The 24,228-nt window shown below is 43.0% G+C and overlaps 1 protein-coding gene and 1 long non-coding RNA gene across 4 annotated transcripts in view; one reads left to right on the top strand and one right to left on the bottom strand.

The window, feature by feature from the left end:
- The window catches only part of LOC139758663 (putative neural-cadherin 2), an 80,663-nt gene that overhangs the window by 19,551 nt on the left and 36,884 nt on the right, over window positions 1–24,228 (top strand). For all 3 annotated transcript variants that reach the window (XM_071680238.1, XM_071680239.1, XM_071680240.1), the window contains exons 3-6: window positions 16,030–16,161; window positions 19,696–19,811; window positions 22,961–23,125; window positions 23,526–23,663. In XM_071680238.1, the coding sequence (XP_071536339.1) occupies window positions 16,030–16,161; window positions 19,696–19,811; window positions 22,961–23,125; window positions 23,526–23,663 (551 nt within the window). The remainder of the gene's footprint in view (window positions 1–16,029; window positions 16,162–19,695; window positions 19,812–22,960; window positions 23,126–23,525; window positions 23,664–24,228) is intronic.
- LOC139758664 (uncharacterized) overlaps window positions 1–24,228 on the bottom strand; it is a 67,908-nt gene that overhangs the window by 8,162 nt on the left and 35,518 nt on the right. Inside the window, exons 3-4 of the long non-coding RNA XR_011714895.1 lie at window positions 17,167–17,268; window positions 16,015–16,212 (exon numbers count right to left, since the gene is read on the bottom strand). This is a non-coding gene — a long non-coding RNA (uncharacterized lncRNA). The remainder of the gene's footprint in view (window positions 1–16,014; window positions 16,213–17,166; window positions 17,269–24,228) is intronic.

Here is a 24,228-nt window from a genome sequence, read left to right as displayed (position 1 = left end):
GTGGAGGGAACGAGGAGAAGAGGGAGACCAAATTGGAGGTGGAAAGATGGAGTGAAAAAGATTTTGTGTGATCGGGGCCTGAACATGCAGGAGGGTGAAAGGAGGGCAAGGAATAGAGTGAATTGGAGCGATGTGGTATACAGGGGTTGACGTGCTGTCAGTGGATTGAATCAAGGCATGTGAAGCGTCTGGGGTAAACCATGGAAAGCTGTGTAGGTATGTATATTTTGCGTGTGTGGACGTGTGTATGTACATGTGTATGGGGGGGGGGTTGGGCCATTTCTTTCGTCTGTTTCCTTGCGCTACCTCGCAAACGCGGGAGACAGCGACAAAGTATAAAAAAAAAAAAAAAAAAAAAAAAAAATATATATATATATATATATATATATATATATATATATATATATATATATATATATATATATATATATATATATATATATCCCATTCATAATTACCGACATGACCTCCTTCTACAGGATTCTGCTGCCGGAGGTTGCGCCACTTCCAGCAGAAGCGAAATGTGGACTCCTTTGGAGCGATTTCTTTGAGCAGACGGTATTCCCAACTGCATAGCCTCGTCGAATGTGATTTTTCACTTGCAGTGTAAGCTGGAGTTTGGGGAGTCCGGTAACACCTATGTATATAGCAGATGTGTATACTAGTCCCACTTTACGTAGAGACTCCTGGTTGGCTGTGAGCCGACTGCGGCGTGGGACTCGAACAAAGGCTTCCTGATTCATAGCGAGCCCCGCTAACCACTGCACAACGGACACGCACGTTTTTTTTTTTTATGAACATCCACAGAAAACGGATGATATCGGCCAGAGAAAATGAACGACCATCAACAGAAAACGGTAGCGATCACCCCTGAAAAAAAAAAAAACCATACGTCTCAAAAAAAAAAAAAGAAAAAAATAACGCTGACATTTAATATCTATTATAATAGGAAAAAACTTTCCCATATTGAAGCAAAGTGTCTCTTTATTATTCTTTTTCTATAGTTTCCGATAGCAGGACTTGCTATAACCTTCGTGTCTCAGTAATATATATATATATATCTGACATTCATTTGTGGTCCTGAATATTTCCCACGTCCGTAAGAGCGAAGTGGTGATTTGAACTCCCTTGTTCACCCGCCTTACGGAGCTCTGCAACGAGAAGTGTGTTATATAGGCGTGTCTTGACGCTTTACGGCTATAGCATCTGACGTCCTGGGAGAAGGAAAATATATAAACAGGGGGCGGGTTCCCCATGTTTAAAATTTAAGACGAGCCGAGAAAAAACGTTATGATAAGCGACCAGTGAGCCGAGGGGCGGGTAGACCGACCTAATGACCCGTGGAAACAAATGTTGAGTAGCCGACCCCACCACAGAGCAGGGGAACAACCCAGCCTCATCGAGAAAGTTCCCTGCTCCATCGAGAAACTTTCCCCGCCTCCTGTATACGCACGCACATTATCCTCTGTAAACAGACACACACACGCACTTCATGGCGTCTTGGCGGGAGAAAATGAAATATTGACAACATAATAAACAGATGAAACACTTTATCTTTTCTTGTTATCTTACTGCTCTCTCATTATCACTCCACCTTACTGTATCTTCGTGCTGTTCTATTATCCTGATGTATCATCTTTCCATCTTATCACCTTGCCAAGTTACTATCTTGATATCTTACTATCCTATCTTATCATCCTGTTATCTTGATCCTGATTCGTTGGTCATCATCTGACCGTGACCCCGGGGGTCACCATCCCAAAACGACGTCATCTAACGAGGTGGTTGTGCAGGAGTGAGGGAACTCAGGTGTTGTTGGGTCAGGAGTTAAGCTGAGAGGTTACAAGCGAAACAACATCAGTATAGAGACGAGAGTGGACCAAGAGCTTCAGTATATAGAGCTAACTCTTTCTCTATCCTCTGATCGTTAAGGGCTGGCTCCATCCTCCCTTCACTAACAACCCCTTAGCCTCATAAAGGGCGCCACTAACAACCCTGACCATATTGTACCCCTTAGGTCTGACCATCTCATGTACTGACCCTTAGTCTTAAAGGATCTGGCAGCCTTCAAAGGGGTTATAACCTGGTCTTTAAGACTCTCGATGACCTATAATTGGAGATTAAGGAATGGGGAACAACTGGATTATCGGGAATTATCTCACGGAATCAACCTGGACTATCAAGAATTATTACCCGGAAGCTGCACCAGATGGTCACAACGGCCAAGTGAGGGGACTGGGAATTATATGGTGCCGGTGATAATTACTGGAGGAATTATATGGTGCCGGTGATAATTACTGGAGGAATTATTTGCTGCTAGTGATAATTACTGGAGGAATTATATACTGCTAGTAATAATTTTGAAAGAAGTTATATACTACTGGTGATAATTACTGATTAATTAGATGCTTCTGGTGATAATCATTGGATTGATTATACGTTTTTGACGATAATTACCAGTGGAGTTACATATCATTACTAATAATTACACGAGAAATTATCACATGGTTCTGACAAATTACTGAAAGGAAAAGTTTTGTTTGTCTGTGTCATATTGTTTGTGTTTGTCATTTTTGTAAAGGTATATGTTTTGGATTGTTTGAGTATCATGTTATCTGTTGTTTGTGTGAGATGTTTGTCTTGTTAATACTCGCACGCAGCGCGCACGCACACACACACACACACACACACACACACACACAGACGAATATATAGACCTACATATAGACAAAGACTCAAAGATACATACCCACAGAGACACTCACAGACTCACAGACAAACAGACACATGGCTGGAGGACCAATCTCTGACCTTAATTTCCCTAAGCCTGGCACACTAGGGCCCAGCTGGCCTGTATTCCACAATGTAATTCCAGTTCTAATTATCTTGCCATTCCCTCCCCAACTTTAAATGTTAAATGCCTACAGACAACATGAGCCTGGTCGCCATAAATCTGAATAATGTATACGTTTCTGATAGTGGTTATACATTTTAGAAATAAAACTAATGATAGATGTATTAGTATCCTGTAAAACTAACCTAACTGACACTTAGCTAACACTGATAACAAGCAATTCTAACGTGACCTATTTTACCCCTACGAAGCCAAACATAACACAAACAAATGACCAGTCCAAATCTACCTTACTCTAACCACTTGTGAAAACCTACACAACAGCCTCGTCACCACTGGAGAAAAAAACCCTGACCATGGGACCAGCCGAAGGTTAAAAACTCGTGAAAAAACACCTCAGCGTACTTGAGAATCTCACATTTGGTATCAGCTTTAATACCGTGTGAGTCTGGTGGTACCTGCGTGGTGTTTACAAGCCAAGGGAAGACACTGAAATCATGTCGGTAATTTATCTCACGGAAATCGCTGGAATTATTGCTTTATCAATAAATATATAAATGAAACATCGTATAGGTTATATATATATATATATATATATATATATATATATATATATATATATATATATATATATATATATATATCCCTGGGGATAGGGGAGAAAGAATACTTCCCACGTATTCCCTGCGTGTCGTAGAAGGCGACTAAAAGGGAGGGGAGCGGGGGGCTGGAAATCCTCCCCTCTCAATTTTTTTTTTTTTTTTTTTTTTTTTTTTTCCCCAAAAGAAGGAACAGAGAAGGGGGCCTGGTGAGGATATTCCCTAAAAGGCCCAGTCCTCTGTTCTTAACGCTACCTCGCTAATGCGGGAAATGGCGAATAGTATGAAAGAAGGAAAGAATATATATATATATATATATATATATATATATATATATATATATATATATATATATATATATATATATATGTGTGTGTGTGTGTGTGTGTGTGTGTGTGTGTGTGTGTGTGTTATATAGGTCTGAATCAGTTCCTCCGAAACTATGAAAATACACATAAACTTCACAATGCATACACACGAGATATGTAAAGGGACAATATATTCATGTATGCATGTATGAATGTATGTATGCATATATCTTAGACTTCGTGGGTATCGGTTGTTTCCAGGTCATTAAAGCAGAAGCCAAGCAATACACATTGATCACCCACAATGTACATTCAGTTCAAACTGCGGCGACATAAATAATATTACGATACTTTTATCTTGCGTGCACGATAATCAGTATAGTTTCGTCCCTCCCAGGTTACTGGGCCCTAAACCAAATTCCCAGCAAATCCTCGCCTTAAGCTAATACACTCCCACTGTCAGGGCACCAACGGGAGAACGATAACTACCAATATTGCTATCTTAAGTCGCCATTTAGAAGGACAAACAGCAACGGTAACTCCTGCCCGGCAGCCGCCACCTCACCACCGATGTACGATAATTCCACTTGTTTACGTTTTTTTTTTCTTCTTGGCTTGATCCAATGAGTAATTGTTAAATGGGTTCCCATATTTCTTTAAAATCTTTTTTTTTTTCCTCGATTGTGTTTATATATTTCATTCGAAAGATAACTACTAATAGAATTTACAGTCTAGACAGATTATAATATTAAAAGATATAGCAAGAATTTGTGAATCAAAGACGCAAGTATTCTTCGATAATAGATATATCAGAAATCTATCAGTACGTCAAGTACTTCTGTATATTCTCTAAATTCTATAAAATTGTTTTGTTTACAAAAAGAAATCTAATGCTAAATGTAATGTCTCTGGGCAATGGCATTAACTGGTATAATCGAACCTGAGGCCTCGAGCACAGTTTGAAACTGGTTCGTTGTCTCGACTCGCACAGAACTAACTAACCCACTGCATGAACCGGCTGACCAGCCTGCCTCCCCAAACCCGGAACCTCGTCATAAATTACTTCGTAATCACTTGTGACCACCACCAGTCGGTGATGGCGGGTTTAGACGTGGTGATCCGGCAAACCTTCATTCGCAGCCTTAGGAAGTTATGTCAAGGGTTCTGGAGGCCACAGATACCTTAAGGTAGAGTTGCCTGAGTCGAGATTTTCAGGTTCGGAGCTTCGCTGGGTTTTAAACCTCATCGGGAAGGAAATTCGTCGGGTCGAAACTGGATCGAAAAACCTTTCTAAGTCGGTACTTAATCTTACTTACTGGAACATAAACACTATTACTTCTATGTACCTGTCTATCGTTTACGTGTACATTAATCTACACATTTCTTTCTTTAAGTTATCACAATGATACGACCCTTGAACACGATGGAACGACCCTTGAGCACGATGGAACGACCCTAGAGCACGATGGAACGACCCTTGAGCACGTTGGAACGACCCCTGGATCACAACGTTACGACCCCATAGCACAACGGGACGACCTCTGGGTATGATAATGTGACCTGTGTGACCAGCTTCTACCGTCGGGTTACCACGCCCAGGGGTCGTGTGGTAGAGTTACCAGGGTCATACCGTAGTGTTACAAGGGTCGTATCGTAGAGTTACAAGGGTCGTATCGTAGTGTTACAAGGGTCGTGTAATAGAGTTACAAGGGTCGTATCGTAGAGTTACAAGGGTCATATGTTAGTGTTACAAGGGTCGTATCGTAGTGTTACAAGGGTCGTATCGTAGTGTTACAAGGGTCAAGACCTCTTGATCAGCAGATTACTCATTCGTCCTGGAGTGAGACAAGACTGAAGCAACGTGTCCACTTGACAACATCTTAACATGCCCGCCGGACAGACCACCGGGTACCCCAGGTTGTGGGGAGGAGGCCAGATCCCCCCCTCCCCTCATCAAGATGCTGGACCCCCCCGAGTCATCGCTATTTATTGTTGCCAATGGCGTCGTAAATATCCATTATGGAGGAAGGAACACTGGCCTCGTGGGCGAGTTCCTTATTTACTGATAACAGTTATACTATCATGTTTTGATGGTGGCCCAACACGGTATCAATCGTGTTATCAAAAACATCTTAATCAAAACCGAGAAAAAATAATATACGAGTAGTACGGTTTACCCCGAGGACAACAAGGGAATATAAACCTTTCCATAAAGGACCAATTTCGGTCGCTCGACAATATAAGGTGGCGTGCTAGAGGGGTTTATGTGCCACCATCAGCGATATTGGCAAGCGTATTTTTGCATCTCCGTAATCGTGGCAATGTATTCCCCTCAGAGGACATTTTCCGTCTTCTAACGATGGGCATTTCGACCTAAAACACCGTAACTGACGAGAAAACACCTGTGACACGAGAGGGTAGTAAACTATGCTGTACACGACCACACGTCACGTCACTGAATTGGTTTGAAAAAATTAAACTTTTTTTTCCCCCTGACAAACTAGACGACCAAACATCTTTATATTGTGGGTTGAAAACTTTTTAAACGGGGACTAAGCTGGGATATTTCTATTCTAGTAAGACAATCTCGTTCGTGTATGTGTGTATGTATGTATGTACCACATCTTTAATATGTGCACACACACACACACACAGACACAACACACACACACACCATCCTACGCCAGGCAGTACATCAGTGTATCAGGTGGGAGGGAAGGTTGGGAACTGTACATAAAATTTGACCTCCGGGAGGTCTGCGCTGACCACCACACCAGGCGCATCAACAAATAACATTCTAATTCAGAATCAAAATCAACAAAAATAATTCTAATTCAAAATCAAACTCAGAATTTATCTTAAGCCTTCATCCCACAGATCACTTGCAACTCAACAAACGACTCCAATAAACAAAGACAGTATATTTACAACTTTAATAAACAGACAGTATATCTAATCTGAGTCATACATTAAATCGTCAACACTATACAACTAACTTTAATAAATATAACTTTATTATCCTAACTCTTCTGATGAAAGACACCCTCTAATAACTCTAAATAAAGAGACATCATTAACCAAAAGGATAATTCACCTGACTCATCATGTAGTGTGGTATAATTCACCTGATTCATCATGTAGTGTGGTATAATCCACCTGACTCATCATGTAGTGTGGTATAATTCACCTGACATCGTGTAGTATGGTATAATTCACCTGACTCATCATGTACTGTGGTATAATTCACCTGACTCATCATGTGGTGTGGTATAATTCACCTGACTCATCATGTAGTGTGGTATAATTCACCTGACTCATCATGTGGTGTGGTATAATTCACCTGACTCATCATGTGGTGTGGTATAATTCACCTGACTCATCATGTAGTGTGGTATAATTCACAATGTTTCATCTAAGATTCGCTACAGCAATGCAGTTCTGTATCCGTAAACCCGTGTTGAGCACAATATGTGCTTGTGGTGGTGTTTTACGAGTCTGCCTTGTTTTCTGGTGCTTGTAACAAGCAAGGAGGGGGCGGAGGAGTGCTTGTGCCAGGCCAAGGGTAATCATGGGGTGAGGGATGAGGGTAGTTGTCCAGCACGGATGGGTCATTACTCTGGGGGGGTAAATGGGGGGGGTCGGTCTTGGTGTAACCTCTATACAGGAGATTGGATGGTCTCTCTCTCTCTCTCTCTCTCTCTCTCTCTCTCTCTCTCTCTCTCTCTCTCTCTCTCTCTCTCTCTCTCTCACCAAGCTACGAAGAAAATCTTTAGCAACGCCACCCTCTCCCTCCCCCCCCACTCGGCGACCTCTGACCTAACTATATATATATTTCTGAGGCTTTCTCCCACACCGGCAAATGTACAACAGGAAACTAGACCGTAATCTTTTAAGCCTTTTTAGCAGGACGGACCTATAATTACTGATTACTATCTTCAATTACAGCGGGAGAGGATATAATTATCGATTAACATCTTGATTACAGCGTGTTCGGTCGAGATAAGGTCGAATCGCATAACAGGAATTGACTTGATAGAAGCCTTAGTATCGATCATGTGTGTCCGTCTCGTTTATCCTTTGACCTCGATCATCCATCTATGTATGACCCCTGACCTCTGGTAACCCAGCGTTGTCTGATTGTTGAACCCTGAGACCTGGCTTTATGTAACCAAGTTAACGTTGATACAAGAGACTTCCAAAGTGAACACTGTCACGAAGGTTTCCGCCAGTCACGTGACCGTCACTAAATGCTATTATAAGCTTCCGGAACCACTCACTCACGGGTTGCCCACTCACTCCCTCACCACCAGCTGCTGATAGGATTTCCGGAAGCGCCAAGGGTTTATCTGGCCCCTGGTTTATCTGGCCTCTGGTTTATCTGGCCTCTGGTTTATCTGGCCTCTGGTTTATCTGGCCCCTGGTTTATCTGGCCTCTGGTTTACTGGTGTAGAAAGTTTTCAACTTTCAAGTAAAGTTGGCTCGAGTGAACACTGGTGTTCCTTATGACTTAGGGAGTGAGTCTTACGACGGGAGACGGGGAGAGATAAGGAGATGGAGAATGATGGAGATGGGTAGGATGGAGAGGTGGAGGTACGATGGAGAGACAGAAAGATGGTGGAGGTGGAGGAGACAGAGCCGTACATGTGGTGTTCATGAGAGAGAGATACAGGCAAACAAGAGGGGGAATAATGGAGGAGCCTAAGAGACAATGAGAGAGAGATAGAGAGAGACTTTAAGAGACCCTAAGGAGAAAGTTCAGATCCCATTCCCTCTCGTACAGCACCCTAGGGCACGTCCCTGTGTGTGTGTGTGTGTGTCTGTGTGTGTGTGTATGTGTCTGTGTGTGTGTGTGTGTGTGTGTGTGTCTGTGTCTGTGTGTGTCTGTGTCTGTGTGTGTGTGTGTGTGTGTGTGTGTGTGTCTGTATCACTCACAGGAGTACCTCAGAACCAGGTTAAGTGCCAACAAGAGACCAATACAGCGACTCCTGAGGACCACAATCTCCTACAATGGGCCACTTGCATTTCCATAACACACTCAAAAGTTGTATAGGTTCTAGATAAAGCCGAAATGGGGACTCACCCAGGGGGAATGGGTTCCCGAAATACTCGCCCGGGGGTAAATACTTATGTTACAGCCACCAGCAGTCCAGGTGACTGATCTCGTCACACCCTCATGACTACAGCCTCCTCATGGTCTTGTATTTACTCTGATTATAAAGTTTGTGTACCGAGCCAGTTTACTGTATCTCCTGCGTACTGTGTACAAAACCTGCACTCGTCTCCCCTCGACTGACGATGATACAGCTATACTGAAACTGCTCACCATGTTTGCACTGCACCCCCTGGCTGGGGTCTGGTTACACACACACAATATATATATATATATATATATATATATATATATATATATATATATATATATATATATATATATATATATATATATATAATAGATCTGTCGGTAATTAATACATATACAGTTTATTCTTTTCCTTTCTTCTAAATACCACTTTAGTAACTCCTGTTTTGAGCTGACTAACCAAGGATAAGAAAAAAAGGACCTTCTTTGTTCTGGTCCAGCTGATGACGGGAGGCCATGTTGCTGGGGAGGGGGGACCAGCTGGGAGGGGGGACCAGCTGGGAGGGGGGGACCAGCTGGGAAGTGTCCCAGCTGGAGGGGGGAGGGGGGGAGGCCATAACCCTAAGGAAGGGTCTTGGACCCTAGAGTGAGCCAGAGTGGATGGCTGGCAGGATGGAGTTGATGGCTTGTTCCCTCACGCCCCCGAGATGGAGGTACGACTCCCTGAGCACGACGGTACGACCCCAGAGCACGACGGTACACTCCCTGAGCACGACGGTACGATTCCTGAGCACGACGGTACGACCCTTGAGCACGACGGTACGACCCTTGAGCACAGCGGTACGCCCCTCAAACACGATGGTACGACCCTCGAGAGCGACGGTACGACCCCTGAACACGACGGTACAACCCTCGAGCACGACGGAACGACCCTTGAGCACGACGGTACGACCCTTGAGCACAGCGGTACGCCCCTCACACACGATGGTACGACCCCTGACTACCCTTGAGATGAGAAAGATTGAGGAAACAAAGATGAAAAGAAGAATGGAAAAATAAAATCAAAGGAAAAAATCACAAAAAAAAAGGAAAAGAAAAACATAAGGTAAAAGCAAAAAATGCAGCACAGAGAGAGAGAGAGAGAGAGAGAGAGAGAGAGAGAGAGAGAGAGAGAGAGAGAGAGAGAGAGAGAGAGAGAGAGAGGTGACCCAGCTATAAGCCTTGATGTATAGAGTGAAGGTTTAGGATGACGTCTGGATCAGCCAGGGGACACTAGGCTCCTGACGGAGGGGGCGAGGGAGGGAGGGACGGAGGGACGGAGGGAGGGACGGACGGACGGAGGGAGGCAGGGAGGAAGGGACGGAGGGAGGACGCTGAATATCGGACACCACTACCCCCCTCCCCCCTCACGAATATACCCTGGGTCACGAATATTTCTCAGCAACACATTGCATTTTCTTTTTTCTCGACCGGGATAAAATTTTGAAGCCAAGGTGTGCTACAACCTGTATAAAGAGATTAAACCTTAAACCAAGGATTTCGTGGATAGAACAACAGAGAGACTGTTCCTCGAACAAACGTTGCATGAAAAACGTTTACAACGTTGGTGTGATCTACCGTTTGTTAAAAACAGGCACAAACGTTACATGTAAACGTTTACATAGTAGGTCTCATCTGAGGTACAACGTGAAAGGAACTTAACGAAAAAAGAACCGCGTAAGTTTCTCGCGGTACAGAACCATGAGGATTACAGTCACAATGTTCCGCTGTAAGGCCGAGTCACGGCAGCAGTTACAGGAGCAACACGCCTTACAGGAGGGGCGAGGCAGAGCGAGAGACGAGGATGAGTTTGTGAATTATTCTAGGTTCCCTGAGTGAGTAATGGAGAGGCCAGCCGGTGTTTCTGATCCCCTCTCTCTCGTTCGCACGGCCAGCCACCATGGCCGCCCGCCTGCGTGTGGCGTTCTTTTAGGGAATTGATGGATATTGCATTCTGGACATGAAGGATTGTGATCTTTTTTTAAAGTAAGTCAAGTTGGGGTGGGGGGAGGGCAGAGGGTGTTTTAGGTATTAACGCGTTGAATTTTAAGGGTAAGGTGAAATTCATTTTAAGGGATTGTGGGACAATCTTGTTATTTAGGGTAAGTTATAATGATTATATGGTGCGATAAGCCATTCTTTTAGGTTGAAATCGTATCATCATATGTTAGTCCATGCTTTAAGGGTAAGACAGGCCATAATGTTAAGGATAATACAGGCAATGTATCTAATACAAGAAATACATTTAGAAAAAGACATAATAACTTTTAAGGTTATGATTTTAAGGGAAAAGGGCAAAGAATGTTTAGGGTGGCGTATGACGTATCTATAAGAAAAACTTGTAAGTGTAAAAGGCATCATGTTTGAAGGAAAGGGTTGCCATAATAACACAGGGCACACGTAACAGTTTCAGTAGAAAAAAAGAGCAATTCTTTTTTACTTTTTCATTAGTTTGTGCAAGTCTTGCCTTCAGGAAAAGATGTATTGTGTTTGGACGAACATGTTCCTCCTGTATCCAGGTTCGAGAAGTGAAATTATGAATTATAAATTTCGTTCAGAACATGATGCACACCTTCTCCACGCCCGGGGTCGTGGTTCCAGGATTGCGCTCATCATTCTTTTATGAAAAGACGTATCGCGCTTTTAGCTTTTTGAAAACATGACAGGAACAAATTGCGCTTTTAAAATTCAACCTGCAATACTGCTGGAGGATCAGTCATGTTTTGACGACTGGAAATGAATCAAGGAGAAGACGACTGGACTGACGAGACAGACTTCATGTACTAAAAATGAGGCGTGAGGAAGCAAGGAAACACTTACATAAGTGTGTGAAAAAGTGAAGGTTTTACTTAACACACAGGACCTGGGTTGGGGATGTGTGGCTGTGTTGACACAGACTGTGTGTGTGGCTGATCCAACCCAGGGGGCTGGGGCGTAGTGATTACTAATAGATGGATAGATAGGTAGATCAATAGATAGAATGAGTTAGAGATAATAGTTAGTAATAAGGCAAACTGTTAAATATACATAAAAGTCGATAGAAAGACAGATAAACAGACAGGTAGACAGATCGGCTCAGATAGCTAGAGATAGATTGGTATGCAAATAGATATAAAAGCTACCTGCCGAGGCCATGTTACGTTCCGGCATATTGACCTTCGCCTTCTCATAAAGCCAGCATTAATAACCCGGGTCACTACACTGAGATGTGGGAAAGGATTGACTTCGGTATTTGTTAATGGGTATTAATGTTCTGTTTGTGGCGGAGAACAGGCGATAGCGGCTGAGGCCTGGTGCCTCGTCTACTACGTGGAAGTCAAAAACGGGTGCTATCGTGGCGAAGTCAACATGTGACATTCTCAGAAGGAAGTCAAGATGTGATGTGCAAAGGACGGAGTCAAGGTGATATGATCCTAGGAGGAAGTCAAGGTCCGACCCCAAGGTCCATCCTTGAAACTGCAAAGAGGAAGTCAATGCGCAGCGTTTCCACGTGGAATCCAAAATGGTGTTCCCAGGAGAAAATTGAAAACAAGGGTCCCCCCCCCCCCGCTTGGCTAGCAAGTGAGCCAGCACCACCACCGGAGGAAGTCAAGTGAAGTCAAATCCCAACAGTGGCGGGGATGATGTCAAATCAGCAAGGAAATTGAAAACTGCGAATGCAAAAAAAAAAAAGCTTTCAATTTGCTTTTGGCCAGACGAGGGAGGAAGCGCCACTACGACTCATTTCATTCCCAGGATGGCAAGGATTAACGCGCCATTGACAAATTCTCTTTTCTCTCTCTCTCTCTCTCTCTCTCTCTCTCTCTCTCTCTCTCTCTCTCTCTCTCTCTCTCTCTCTCTCTCTCTCTCTCTCTCTCTCCTCCCAGGACGGACGGAGGGTGGGTGTGCGAGCGACACACACACACACACACACACACACACACACACACACACACACACACACACAAGCCATCACGTTCTATTCCCAGGACGGAGGAGGAGGAGGAGGAATGAGTCTCCCAGGGGCATTTCATTTCTTGTCTTCCTCCCAGGACGAGATGTTTCCTCGAGACGAATTTTGATTTCCAAGGACGGACGATTCATGTTGTTATGTGACGTTTGTATTCCCAGGCCGGTGGTTCAGGGTATCGTTATACTTGGGTATGACCTCATGACATACTCCCACACTGAGATATACTCTGTACACAGCAATCATTTAACGAGAGTTTATATCACGAACGTGACTCGAAATATACGAGTTCTAAACCCCCTCGTTGACTCCACGTTGCGATCCGCTCTGACCTGACTCTTGATGAATAGGTCAAATACCAAGCGTCGTACCGTCGTGCTCAAGTGTCGTACCGTCGTGCTCAAGGGTCGTACCGTCATGCTCAAGGGTCGTACCGTCGTGCTCAAGCGTCGCACCGTCGGGCTCTACTCCTCCCAGCATTAAAGTGCCAGGAGGGTACTGCACTTCACTGTCAGCTTACTGGACACGTAATTAAGCCAGCTTAAGCGGAAAATCCCACAAGAACTTTATCGCCCAAACGACCTTATGTTGCTTTCTGAGGCGGAGGAAATATTTCCAGCATTGCTGGGCGCTGGATATTTCTAGCAGGCCGTGGGAGAGGTACATTACCGTGGGAGGGAGAGAAACACAGGGAGAGGTGAGAGCGAAGGAGAGAAAATGGGTCGTAAGGCCCTAATATCCTACTTGTATGATATTGATTGTCTCCCACTCCCCCGGCCCATGGTGCAGTAGCCTGGGAGCGGGGAGAGTTAGAGAAAGTGAGAGTAAGAGAGAGAGAGAGAGAGAGAGAGAGAGAGAGAGAGAGAGAGAGAGAGAGAGAGAGAGAGAGAGAGAGAGAGACTCGCCAACTCTCTACCATCTCATCAACATTCAGTACATAGACATGTTCCCCATTTTCTTAGACAAACCAACTTTTCAGTCTCTCCCTGATTTCCATATCCCATTTTCGATATGTTTCAATAATCGACTCTTAAATATCCAAAAAAAACGGAGGGTCCAACTCTTCCAAGTAGAAAACGAGATCATAAGAGATCCTTCAGGACAGAAGGACTTCCTGCTAGGATCAGGATCCTCCTCCTTCCACTGATATCCTCCACAATTTGTAGGACTCTGACGAATTTTATGACATCAATTAAGCGGAGGAACTCAAATTAGTTTTCTTTCTATTTTGAAAAACGTTAACCCCCACACCATTTTTTGTTCAACCCAAGAGGATCATTACTTTATAGGTTTGGTTACTGGTTAACAAGGGATCAGCAATTTCCTTTCTTTAAAAAATATACATTAACATAACTCACTTTTCTTAGGTTAAAACCTCAATGTTAAGTATATTGTAGCGAATGAAGCAAACATAACATTGGTTATAGACATTTATAACGTGTTAACATTAATGTGGTCTACCCTCTCATTAACATTCATGTGGCCTTCCCTCACACAACCATTAAGCAGACCTTCCCACCACATACCATAAATATAACCCCCCCAATCCTCCCCCCCCCCACCCATAACGACCCCCTACTAAAATCCTCGTTAAACTCGCCCCATCGTTCACCAGTGAGCCGGCCAGCATGATACCATCACAGTCACAACTGATTCAGATCAAACGACTCTTAACTGGTAGTTCAAACCGATGGTAGTAAAAGTCGATTTTCATTACATAAAATCTGAGGACAAAATCAACTTATAAAACATCTGCTTAACTAGAAGACAGACATGTCAATCTGAAAAGTAAATGACATTCAATTCTAAAAGTCATAATAGTGGTTATCATAAATCAATAAATGTCAATAATTCAAATAGTGAAAATTTTCTAAATATAAATAACTTATAATAATTGTAGCGACACAGAAAGAAAAGGAAAGTGAGGAAATGGGATATGAAAGAGAAACGAGAGAGAGAGAGAGAGAGAGAGAGAGAGAGAGAGAGAGAGAGAGAGAGAGAGAGAGAGAGAGAGAGAGCGCTTTTACCTGTGCAAGGAACTTGCTTTAATACCCCTACACGGTCTAGAATACCAATAAGCAGCATGGCCAATCCATTACCAGCAGGTGCCACAAGCCCTGAATATATTATCAGATCACAAAATTCTTTGCAACCTCGTTTAAGAAATTTAAAATCCTCCCCAAAGCTTTTTAGAAGAAAAAAAAATGTGTTAATATTTTAAAACAAATGAGAGTATTCGTTGGGTTATTACCCCACGTTTTCTGTAGTTAAGAAAATGGAGAACTGTCCAAATGATGAATTCCAGTACGTTCTTAAAGTACGAAACATGAACACCATTACACTACAACTATAATGTATCGTTTGTGTTAATCATTGGGTTTTTGAGAGGCTTTCTTATATTCTCCTAACAACATGCTTCTTAGAATATCATACACCGTCCTGGTGGTCTCATACGATCATGAATAAAGTTATTCAACCTTCTTATACAACATTACTCCCATCTGGCTTATGAGTGAGCCAATCCACGTAGGGTCTCAAGGGACAGCTCCTTACCTCATTAATTATGTATATGGTGATGGCGGATCTCGGTAACACGAGTGTAATGAGGTGGAAATCCAACTCATTCAAATTAATGGAAGACGTCTCGAAAATTAAGACCATACCACCCTTGATAATATCCTTAATGAAGCCTGCATTATTATCATTATCATCATCGTTATCATTAATATTATTATTATCATTATTATTATTATTATCAGTGCTACTACTACTACTACTGCTACTACTACTACTACTTAAGTCACATTTACTGTCCTTTCGCACAAGTTTAAACCCTGTGAACAGCTTTTAACTTTCTATTAAGCTTCTTATTAAGTCAAGATAAAAGAAAAACAAAAGTTGACATTACGAATATTATTCATGAGGATGTCAGTGTTAACCCAAGTTAACAATAATAGTAATGATGATAAAACGCTCAACTACTTCATACACTTATAACACCAATGACCCTTACTTCATACTTATAAAACCAACGACCTTTACTTCATACACTTATAACACCAATGCACTTACCTCCAGTACTTATAAACCTATGAGCCCCTTATACCCCACTACGTATGAGCATTGTGGATCACCCATCCCTACCCAGTACATACCAGTGGTACACCTTGTGTGATAATCCTCACCTTGTTACATTGCAGCCACCCGTCTGTTGTCTGGCGCGGGAGGATCTGGGCTGCTGGAGTTCACCCAGGCCAGGTACTGTGTGGTGGTGCACGAGGATGTTCCCATAGCATCCACAGTCGTCCATGTCGCCGCCCTACATCGACACGGTCAGTTCAACTCCCCGTTTTCTTTAACCACTGTCTCCGTCGCCTGGCACCCTGAAGTATGTACCAAGTTTGTGAGGATGGAGTCCACTCTACTTCTATTTTGGATTGGAGTCCCATCTTCTCTACCTAATTCATGAAACATTAAAACCCCTTTCAAACATCATATTCTCGAAGCTATATCATTATTTCTACGTTAAAAATCTTGTCAATATCAGAAGTCATCTTTTACTAAAGTCAGAATATCCTGTTCAGATAGAGTTATGGGTGTGTTCGAGTAACCAAAACAAATACAAAACTCGTTTTACTCATATAAGTAGCTTTAGTTAAGCTCTCCTAAAAATACCAGAGACTTAGAAAATGGGAAACAAATTAGGGTTGCTGACTTTAAGGTCCTATACATCGTTAGCCAAAGTTAACGACCCACTTCGATGTTTCCTCGTTTGCATAGGAAGGAGAGCCTGGCGAACTATATAACGATACTATATATATATATATATATATATATATATATATATATATATATATATATATATACACACAATCTATTTTGTTAATATACACTATAAAAAACCGGCGTCATTAGATAGATTTATAAAGAAAAAATTAATTTGCACAATATGTTGTAATAACTACAAACAAACTCTGCATTGAGCCAGCGAGAGATGTTCGCAATAAGAAGCCTCACCTGTGCTGGATTTAAGATTCAATTAAACGCGATTTTCAAATAAGACTCCGTAATTATGATCAGATTAGCTTGGGTAATTATCACATCTGTAATCATGATCAGATGATCTTGGGTAATTATCATCTGTAATTATGATCACATTATCTTGGGTAATTACCAAAACTACTACACTGACAATTAATCACCATACATCGATAGATCTATCACAAGCGTCTCAACAAACACAAGTGATTCTATTGTGCCTTGAACGACCATAACTAAAGCAACCAACCACAAGACGCATTCTCCAAAGAAGGATAAACTTTAAAATTGATGCTTACCTCGTCCACGCGAGAGGTCAAAGGGCATCCGCTGGTCAAATCGATATGAACACCTCGGAGTGTTGACCCAAGTTTGCGTAACGACTCCTGACCCCTCATGACCTGAAAATAGCACAGAGGTCAGCTGTATGACTTAATGCAGTGATTGACACTAACAATTACTGTGGCTTCCTCTTTCCAATTCACAAACGCTGTTTTCTTCAGCTTCTGTTTTTCTAATTAGCAAGAGCTGATTAAAATGCAATCTCTTCTAATTAGCCGGAGACATAATCAGTCATCGTACCGTCGTGTTGAAGGGTCGTACCGTCGTGTTCAAAGGTCGTACCGTCGTGTTCAAGGGTCGTACCTTCGTGTTCAAGGGTCGTACCGTCGTGTTCAAGGGTCGTACCGTCGTGTTCAAGGGTCGTACCGTCGTATTTAAGGGTCATTACCGTCGTGCTCAAGAATCGTTACGTCATGCTCACGCAGGGGTCGTTACGTCATGCTCAGGGGGTCGTAACGTCTGAATGTAGAGGGTCGTACAATCTTGGCCAAGGGTCGTAACGACTTCCGCCACGGGTCGCACTTCAGGAGCAGGATTCACGTGTTCAGCCTCTCGGCTCATGACTTACACCATCTGAACCCATGACTTCCACTTCAGAATTCATGAACTCGACTTTCAGCTTCAGAGCCCATAACTTCAGCTCCAGAATTCATAACTTCAGCACCAGACGGTGGCTTCCGGTATCTTAATAACCCAGACTTCAGCTGGAAGCTTTCTGACTTCAAGAACAGAAACCATGACTTCAGCTCGCCAGAACCTCTGACTTCAGCACCAGAACACCCTGACATCAACACCACACACCTGACTTCAGCACCAGAACACCCTGACATCAACACCACACACCTGACTTCAGCCCCAGACACGTGACCACAGCCCCTAACCCACCTCCCCCCACTAAGACCAGAACCCCCATAACTTGAAACCCCAGAATTCCCGACTTCAGCTGAGATCCACAACCCCTTCCTGCTGAAATACCATCTCTCTCTCTCTCTCTCTCTCTCTCTCTCTCTCTCTCTCTCTCTCTCTCTCTCTCTCTCTCTCGGAACAGGTTCAAACCGGTTCATATCTCACCTGTAGAAAATGGGTCGTGCCATTCTCTCCATAGAAGCTGGCGAGATATATTGGTACGAACTGTATCCCGGGTTGGCAATACTGTGAGGCGACTTCACTCTTCTGGCAATACTGGGAGACGGTTTTCCCTGAATGCCCTGTTCTCTGAGTGGCCGCTCGGGTCTCCCGTAAGGGAAAAAATGACCGGGGGATCTGATTGGTTCCCGCACGTCGGCGTCCAGGTCATGGTCGAAAAATAACGTTATGTTACAAAATTTTTGTGAGTGTTGTGTGTGTGTGTGTGTGTGTGTGTGTGTGTGTGTGTGTGTACACTTTGGTTAGGTTGTATAACTGGGTCTAGCTCAATCAATGTTTCATATATTGACCATAACATTCATATGTACACGCACGTTCCTGAGCACAATATATACATATATATATATATATATATATATATATATATATATATATATATATATATATATATATATATATATATATATATATAATGTGTGAAGAAGACACATAAACTAATGGCTGTTAATTGGTAATTATCTTGCGACTCTGGAATGGCGGTCTGGAAATGGATGTTGCATGTGTGGTCCACAAGCGCCACCCGCCAGCAAGCACACACGTCTCACCTCTCGTTCCTCAGTCACTTCCTGAGCGCTAACTGCTCACTCTCCAGTTATAATGACCATGTAGCACCTCGCTAGGTAGCACCTTCCCGCTAAAGAACGGAGGCCGGCTTAATATTACAACATTCTATTTTAATTCTCTCACAATAACGTGTTTCCAGAGTTCCTAGTTTTCCTGAACAACATGGTAATAACCCTGTCCTTATGACCAGTTCACCTACAACTCTATATTTACTGAGACCTTCCGGATTCGCTCGACAAATTACAAATCCAAATTCAGTTTCGTAATTCAGCGGATTCTCAATCTCGTCGCAGTGTTGTCAACGTCTGTAAAATGACGCCAGCCTGACAGACGCCTTCGACTTTTCAGTACAATTTGCCATCCATTGTCCCGGATGGGCATGGCAACGATGTTGATTACGTCATTCATTGTTTGACGAACATTTGGTGGATTTATCGAAGGTTCAAAGTAATGTCACCCGCCTGGTCATTTCATTCATCTCTTACGACTCACAAATGACCCACTGTATGTTGCTATCAATAATGTCGTGTGTGTGTCTGTCATCCTTACGAATTTTGATCATCTAAATATAACGTTATTTGTAAAGTATAACCAAACTAGTTTAAGAGACGAGATTAAAACATAACCAAAAATATATGAATATGAACATACCTTAACCATCACCACACCCCCCCTTCCCTGCTGTCTAATAACCCCATGTCCACCCTCCCTAGCGTGTCCACTACCCATGTCCATCCTCCCCGGAGATCCACATAACCCATGTCCACCCTCCACAGCCGGGGTTGTGAGGTTCAGCATCACGGGAGGCAACCGGGACGGCATCTTCACCATCGACCACCGCTCCGGCCTCATCACCCTGGCTGCCGCCCTCAACTTCGAACATCAGGACAAGGTGAGGACACGCGTAGCTCACCTGAGCATGTGCGCCGCGCCCTGGGGAACGCTGGAATGGCGTGGGTATGTATGCACATGTCTAAGGATAGGGTAGGGACATACAGGTGTTGTGTGGACGTGTGGTGTGGTTATGTCCCAGAGTAAAGATGGGACATGGGGATATGGTGATTATGATTACCATGTCCACAGACACGGATTGGACATGCACGTGTTATCTGGATGTGTATACCACACCTCAAGATAAGGTGAGTCCTGATAACAGATCTGTAGTTGTGGATAAGAGAGGTTGGACTCTACATAGGTATGGTAGCGTAGATAAGGGGATAAGGACACGCAACCATGGTCTGGATATGGGTAGACTGCCCGAGAAATGCGGTTCAAATTTCATACATGACCGACCCACGGCGTGGTGACCATGTCCATGTTGATCATGTTATCTTAACAGGACATCAAACTGGTCCTTGGTTGATATAAGAATATCATGATATATGCTCTCGTTATATAACAATATATAACAATAAAGTGTATATGTAAATACATGCATCTCAAATCCACTGAAGATATTCTTATGCAAATCCGACCCCCCACAAGGGTGATGACCTTACCTATAATATATATTTACTTTGTCTTAACGTGTACCTCTGACCTCACAATGATATATGTAATATAAATTAGGAGGAATCAAAACACCGGGAACCATGTAAGGCAACACACACTATTAGAGAGAGAGAGAGAGAGAGAGAGAGAGAGAGAGAGAGAGAGAGAGAGAGAGAGAGAGAGAGAGAGAGAGAGAGAGAGAGAGAGAGAGGCAAATATTATATGATTACTTCAGAACCCTGACACACTGATGGCTCTCCGGTATATGGTTCATGTGAACCTGTATATAGAACTCCAAGTAACTCTAACCTGTTTGCTTACAGAGTACAACTCAGCGAAAACGTTAAGTTCATAAGTACGCAGTTCTAAGTGTAAGTAGACAGCGGCCGTGCGCCTGAAGTAATTTAAGTAATCTGGACTTCCTACCAGAGTTATAGGAGAGGCCAAAAGGAATTTCTACACAGTGTATATAAACTTTTTGAAGTACAGACGAAATTCTCAGTCTCTGAATTTGAAAGCTAACTTAATATCGCGTTTATAGACTCGTAAATACAATCTAAAGACGTAGGTACATCGACCGTGTTGGCTGTTGCGACCTGTTCCATCTAGAGGGAGGCAAGATAATGTTATTTCAAGATCTTAACATGGTACTCTTTCGTTTTCTTTATCTACTTTTCATTTCCTATAGTAGCAGATATAACATGCTAACTATATAACCACACACACACACACACACACACACACACACACACAAACACACACATATTTATATATAACGTGTGTGTGTGTGTGTGTGTGTGTGTGTTTAACACAGCAAGCGTAATATAGAGTAACGTCTCTACCTCCCCTCTATATTGCATGTTTACACAGCAGGTTGGGTCATATATACCTGGCCCCTCTGTCCTAGGGGGTAAGACCTGGGGAAGAGGCACACACATTCATAACATGTGTCCACTTATATCATTCGTGCTACGTAGGGGGCGCCCTGGTCTGTGGGTTGCCAGCTGCCATACCGTCATCTGTTGCCATTAAGGCCTCATACTCTTGCCGCAGACACACTATGTTGCCATGGCGTCTGTCTGTTCATTGCTTCATTAACAGCCTACTGTTCCCAGACTGGCATATACCAACGTATTTTTGCCATGTGCTGTCGTTACAGCCTCCTTCCCGTTGCCATAACGAGACCCCCCCCCACCCTCCCCATAATTCTACAGCAGACGTTGCCATAAAAACTATAATGTTGTGAAATCCATCACTGTTGCCATGATGGGACATAATCTTGCCCCAGTGTTGCCATATCTTGTCTTATTCTCGCCATAAAATGAATCAAGTATAACATTACACAGTGTGTCTGTGAGACCCACAACGACGACCTTATGTCCCTACGTTACTATTACCACAGTGTTACCAGCTCTCATAACGCAGCTCACTGTTGCCATAAAGCTAACACAGTCTTACCAACTCGTCTTCCCACTGTTGCCATAGAGGTAATCCACCATCATTCATACATTCCTCCCAGTGTTACCACAATAAACACATGGCTTATTATGAGACGCAAGATCTATCAATGTATATGTGTAGCTATTTATGTATACGCCTTTGTCAATGAAGATAATCTCAATATATTCTATGATTACATTTCGGTTAGGTTAGACTCATCGTCATTATATTTCAAGTACATTCAGTTATATCCCATATAATCAGGCAGGTATAATACTTTATTAACATGGTATCATATACACCATATTGTAGTTATACTATTTTCAATACAAGTGTTCTAATTCATCATATATCAGAACCACTCTGTTATATCAGTTATACCTGTTCCGTATACGAGACAACAAACAACACTTTCCCTTATATCCCTCTATAACGATATATATAACATTGTTATACTCAATATACTGCCATAGTATACCAATAGTCAATAACACCTCACGCAACAGAATGTTACATTCCGTCGTTAATTGCTTACCACTAGACTTTCCACTTAATTATATTTCTAAACTATCATATCAACTACGTGTACCAATTATACTAATCATAGGTACGGATGCTGTACCTCTTCTTTATGGGTAGTTCCTGCTTGTTACCCCAGCGGTAATTGGTCATTAGGGAGGGTCGTTACCGAGCTCCATCTTAGCCAATTACTGGCAAGGGCTAACGACCCTTACGCCAAGGGCCAAGGGCCACTTGTGTACACATATTACTGGCTCTTGTTATGTCTGACCCAGCAACACGAGATGGCAGGAGACCCGTTATACTGGTGTTCTGGGGGGATAATTGGGCGATTAGGCTATGAGGATTAGGTGTTACCCTTGGAATACTTGAGTGATTGGTGATTAGGTCATCATCACGGACTAGTGTCATCATATCTCCATATATATATATATATATATATATATATATATATATATATATATATATATATATATATATATATATATATATATATATATATATAACTGCTAGATTCGATAACACTCTCTCTCTCTCTCTCTCTCTCTCTCTCTCTCTCTCTCTCTCTCTCTCTCTCTCTCTCTCTCTCAGCACGAGCTGGTGGTAGCGGCGGAGGCGAGCGGGGTCTGGGCTCGAACCCTGGTACTCGTGAAAGTCGTCGACGCCAACGACCAGGCGCCATACTTCCTCGACCCCGCCCCAAAGGTCACGGTCATCGAGGAAGACGATCGTGACCTTCCTGCACCCATCATAAAGGTCAGCAAGGAGGGAGTAGGGGGGGGAGGGTGCCATCATAGAGAATCTATCACATCTATTGATGTCTATCGTCTGAATCTATTCAGGACAACGTTTCATACTTAGGGTCTGTCTGGAGTGAAGTCTTACCATAAATACAGTAAAAAATTACTTTTGTAATAATAAAGTCAATTTAAGACAACCTACAGTGTTAAAATCAGTCTAAGGTGGATATATCTCCCATACAGTCATTACAGAGCGTCTTCATAATGTGTAAACAAAAACTTTAACTTAAAATGACTATATCATCATCAACTTAACAATGAACGTTGAAGTCATCTGTAATCATATAATCTGGTTGATGATTGTTAGTCCTTCACAAAACATGTGATTCTCTCTCTTTCGCCATGTGGTGGGGAAGGTGGAGGCAGTGGACGAGGACCTGGTGGATCGTGGTGGACTTGTGTACTCCATAGGTGGAGACGGGGTGGACGACCTGGCTGCAGACGACGCGTTCTTCAGCATCGAACCCCGGACGGGTCAAGTCATCCAACTCAGGGTAGGTAAGCCATCACCCCATCCCTCATGGGGTGATGAGGATGGGGTGCGTCAGTGATGGGGTGGATAGGAAATAGGGAGGGGGGGAGTGTCTGTGATGGGTCTGTTTATAGACTGCTTACATACAAACACACATGTATACATACATGAAACCATGTTAGATACTTATATAGTCACATATACACACCGCACAAACAGACGGACACAGGGACATTAATAAACAAACTCGTATTATGAAGAGAAATAGACTAGAACACTTTACTCCCAGCACCTGACACAGAACTAACGCCCACACACCAAGTAAACTGCAGCCCCAGTACACTGCTTCAATCAACCACGACACTGCCCACCTAAACTGCCTCATCCCCAGGGTTATACTGTGTCACAGGTGATGTAAACTGTCTCTAACGGATCCTTCCTCCTTGATATATATCAGTAAGGGAGGAGAGAGATATCTAAGATACCTTATCACTCCTCATAATGGATTCTTCTTTCATGAAGGGTTTAATACGCGTCCGTCTCTCTCTCCACCTTCACCTACCGGCCCAGATGCTGCTTCTCTCTCT

This window comes from Panulirus ornatus, chromosome 31 (assembly GCF_036320965.1).
Source record: "Panulirus ornatus isolate Po-2019 chromosome 31, ASM3632096v1, whole genome shotgun sequence".
Taxonomy (NCBI): domain Eukaryota; kingdom Metazoa; phylum Arthropoda; class Malacostraca; order Decapoda; family Palinuridae; genus Panulirus; species Panulirus ornatus.
Note: the sequence above shows the minus strand (reverse complement) of the source record. Positions and strands in the feature narration are given on the sequence as shown.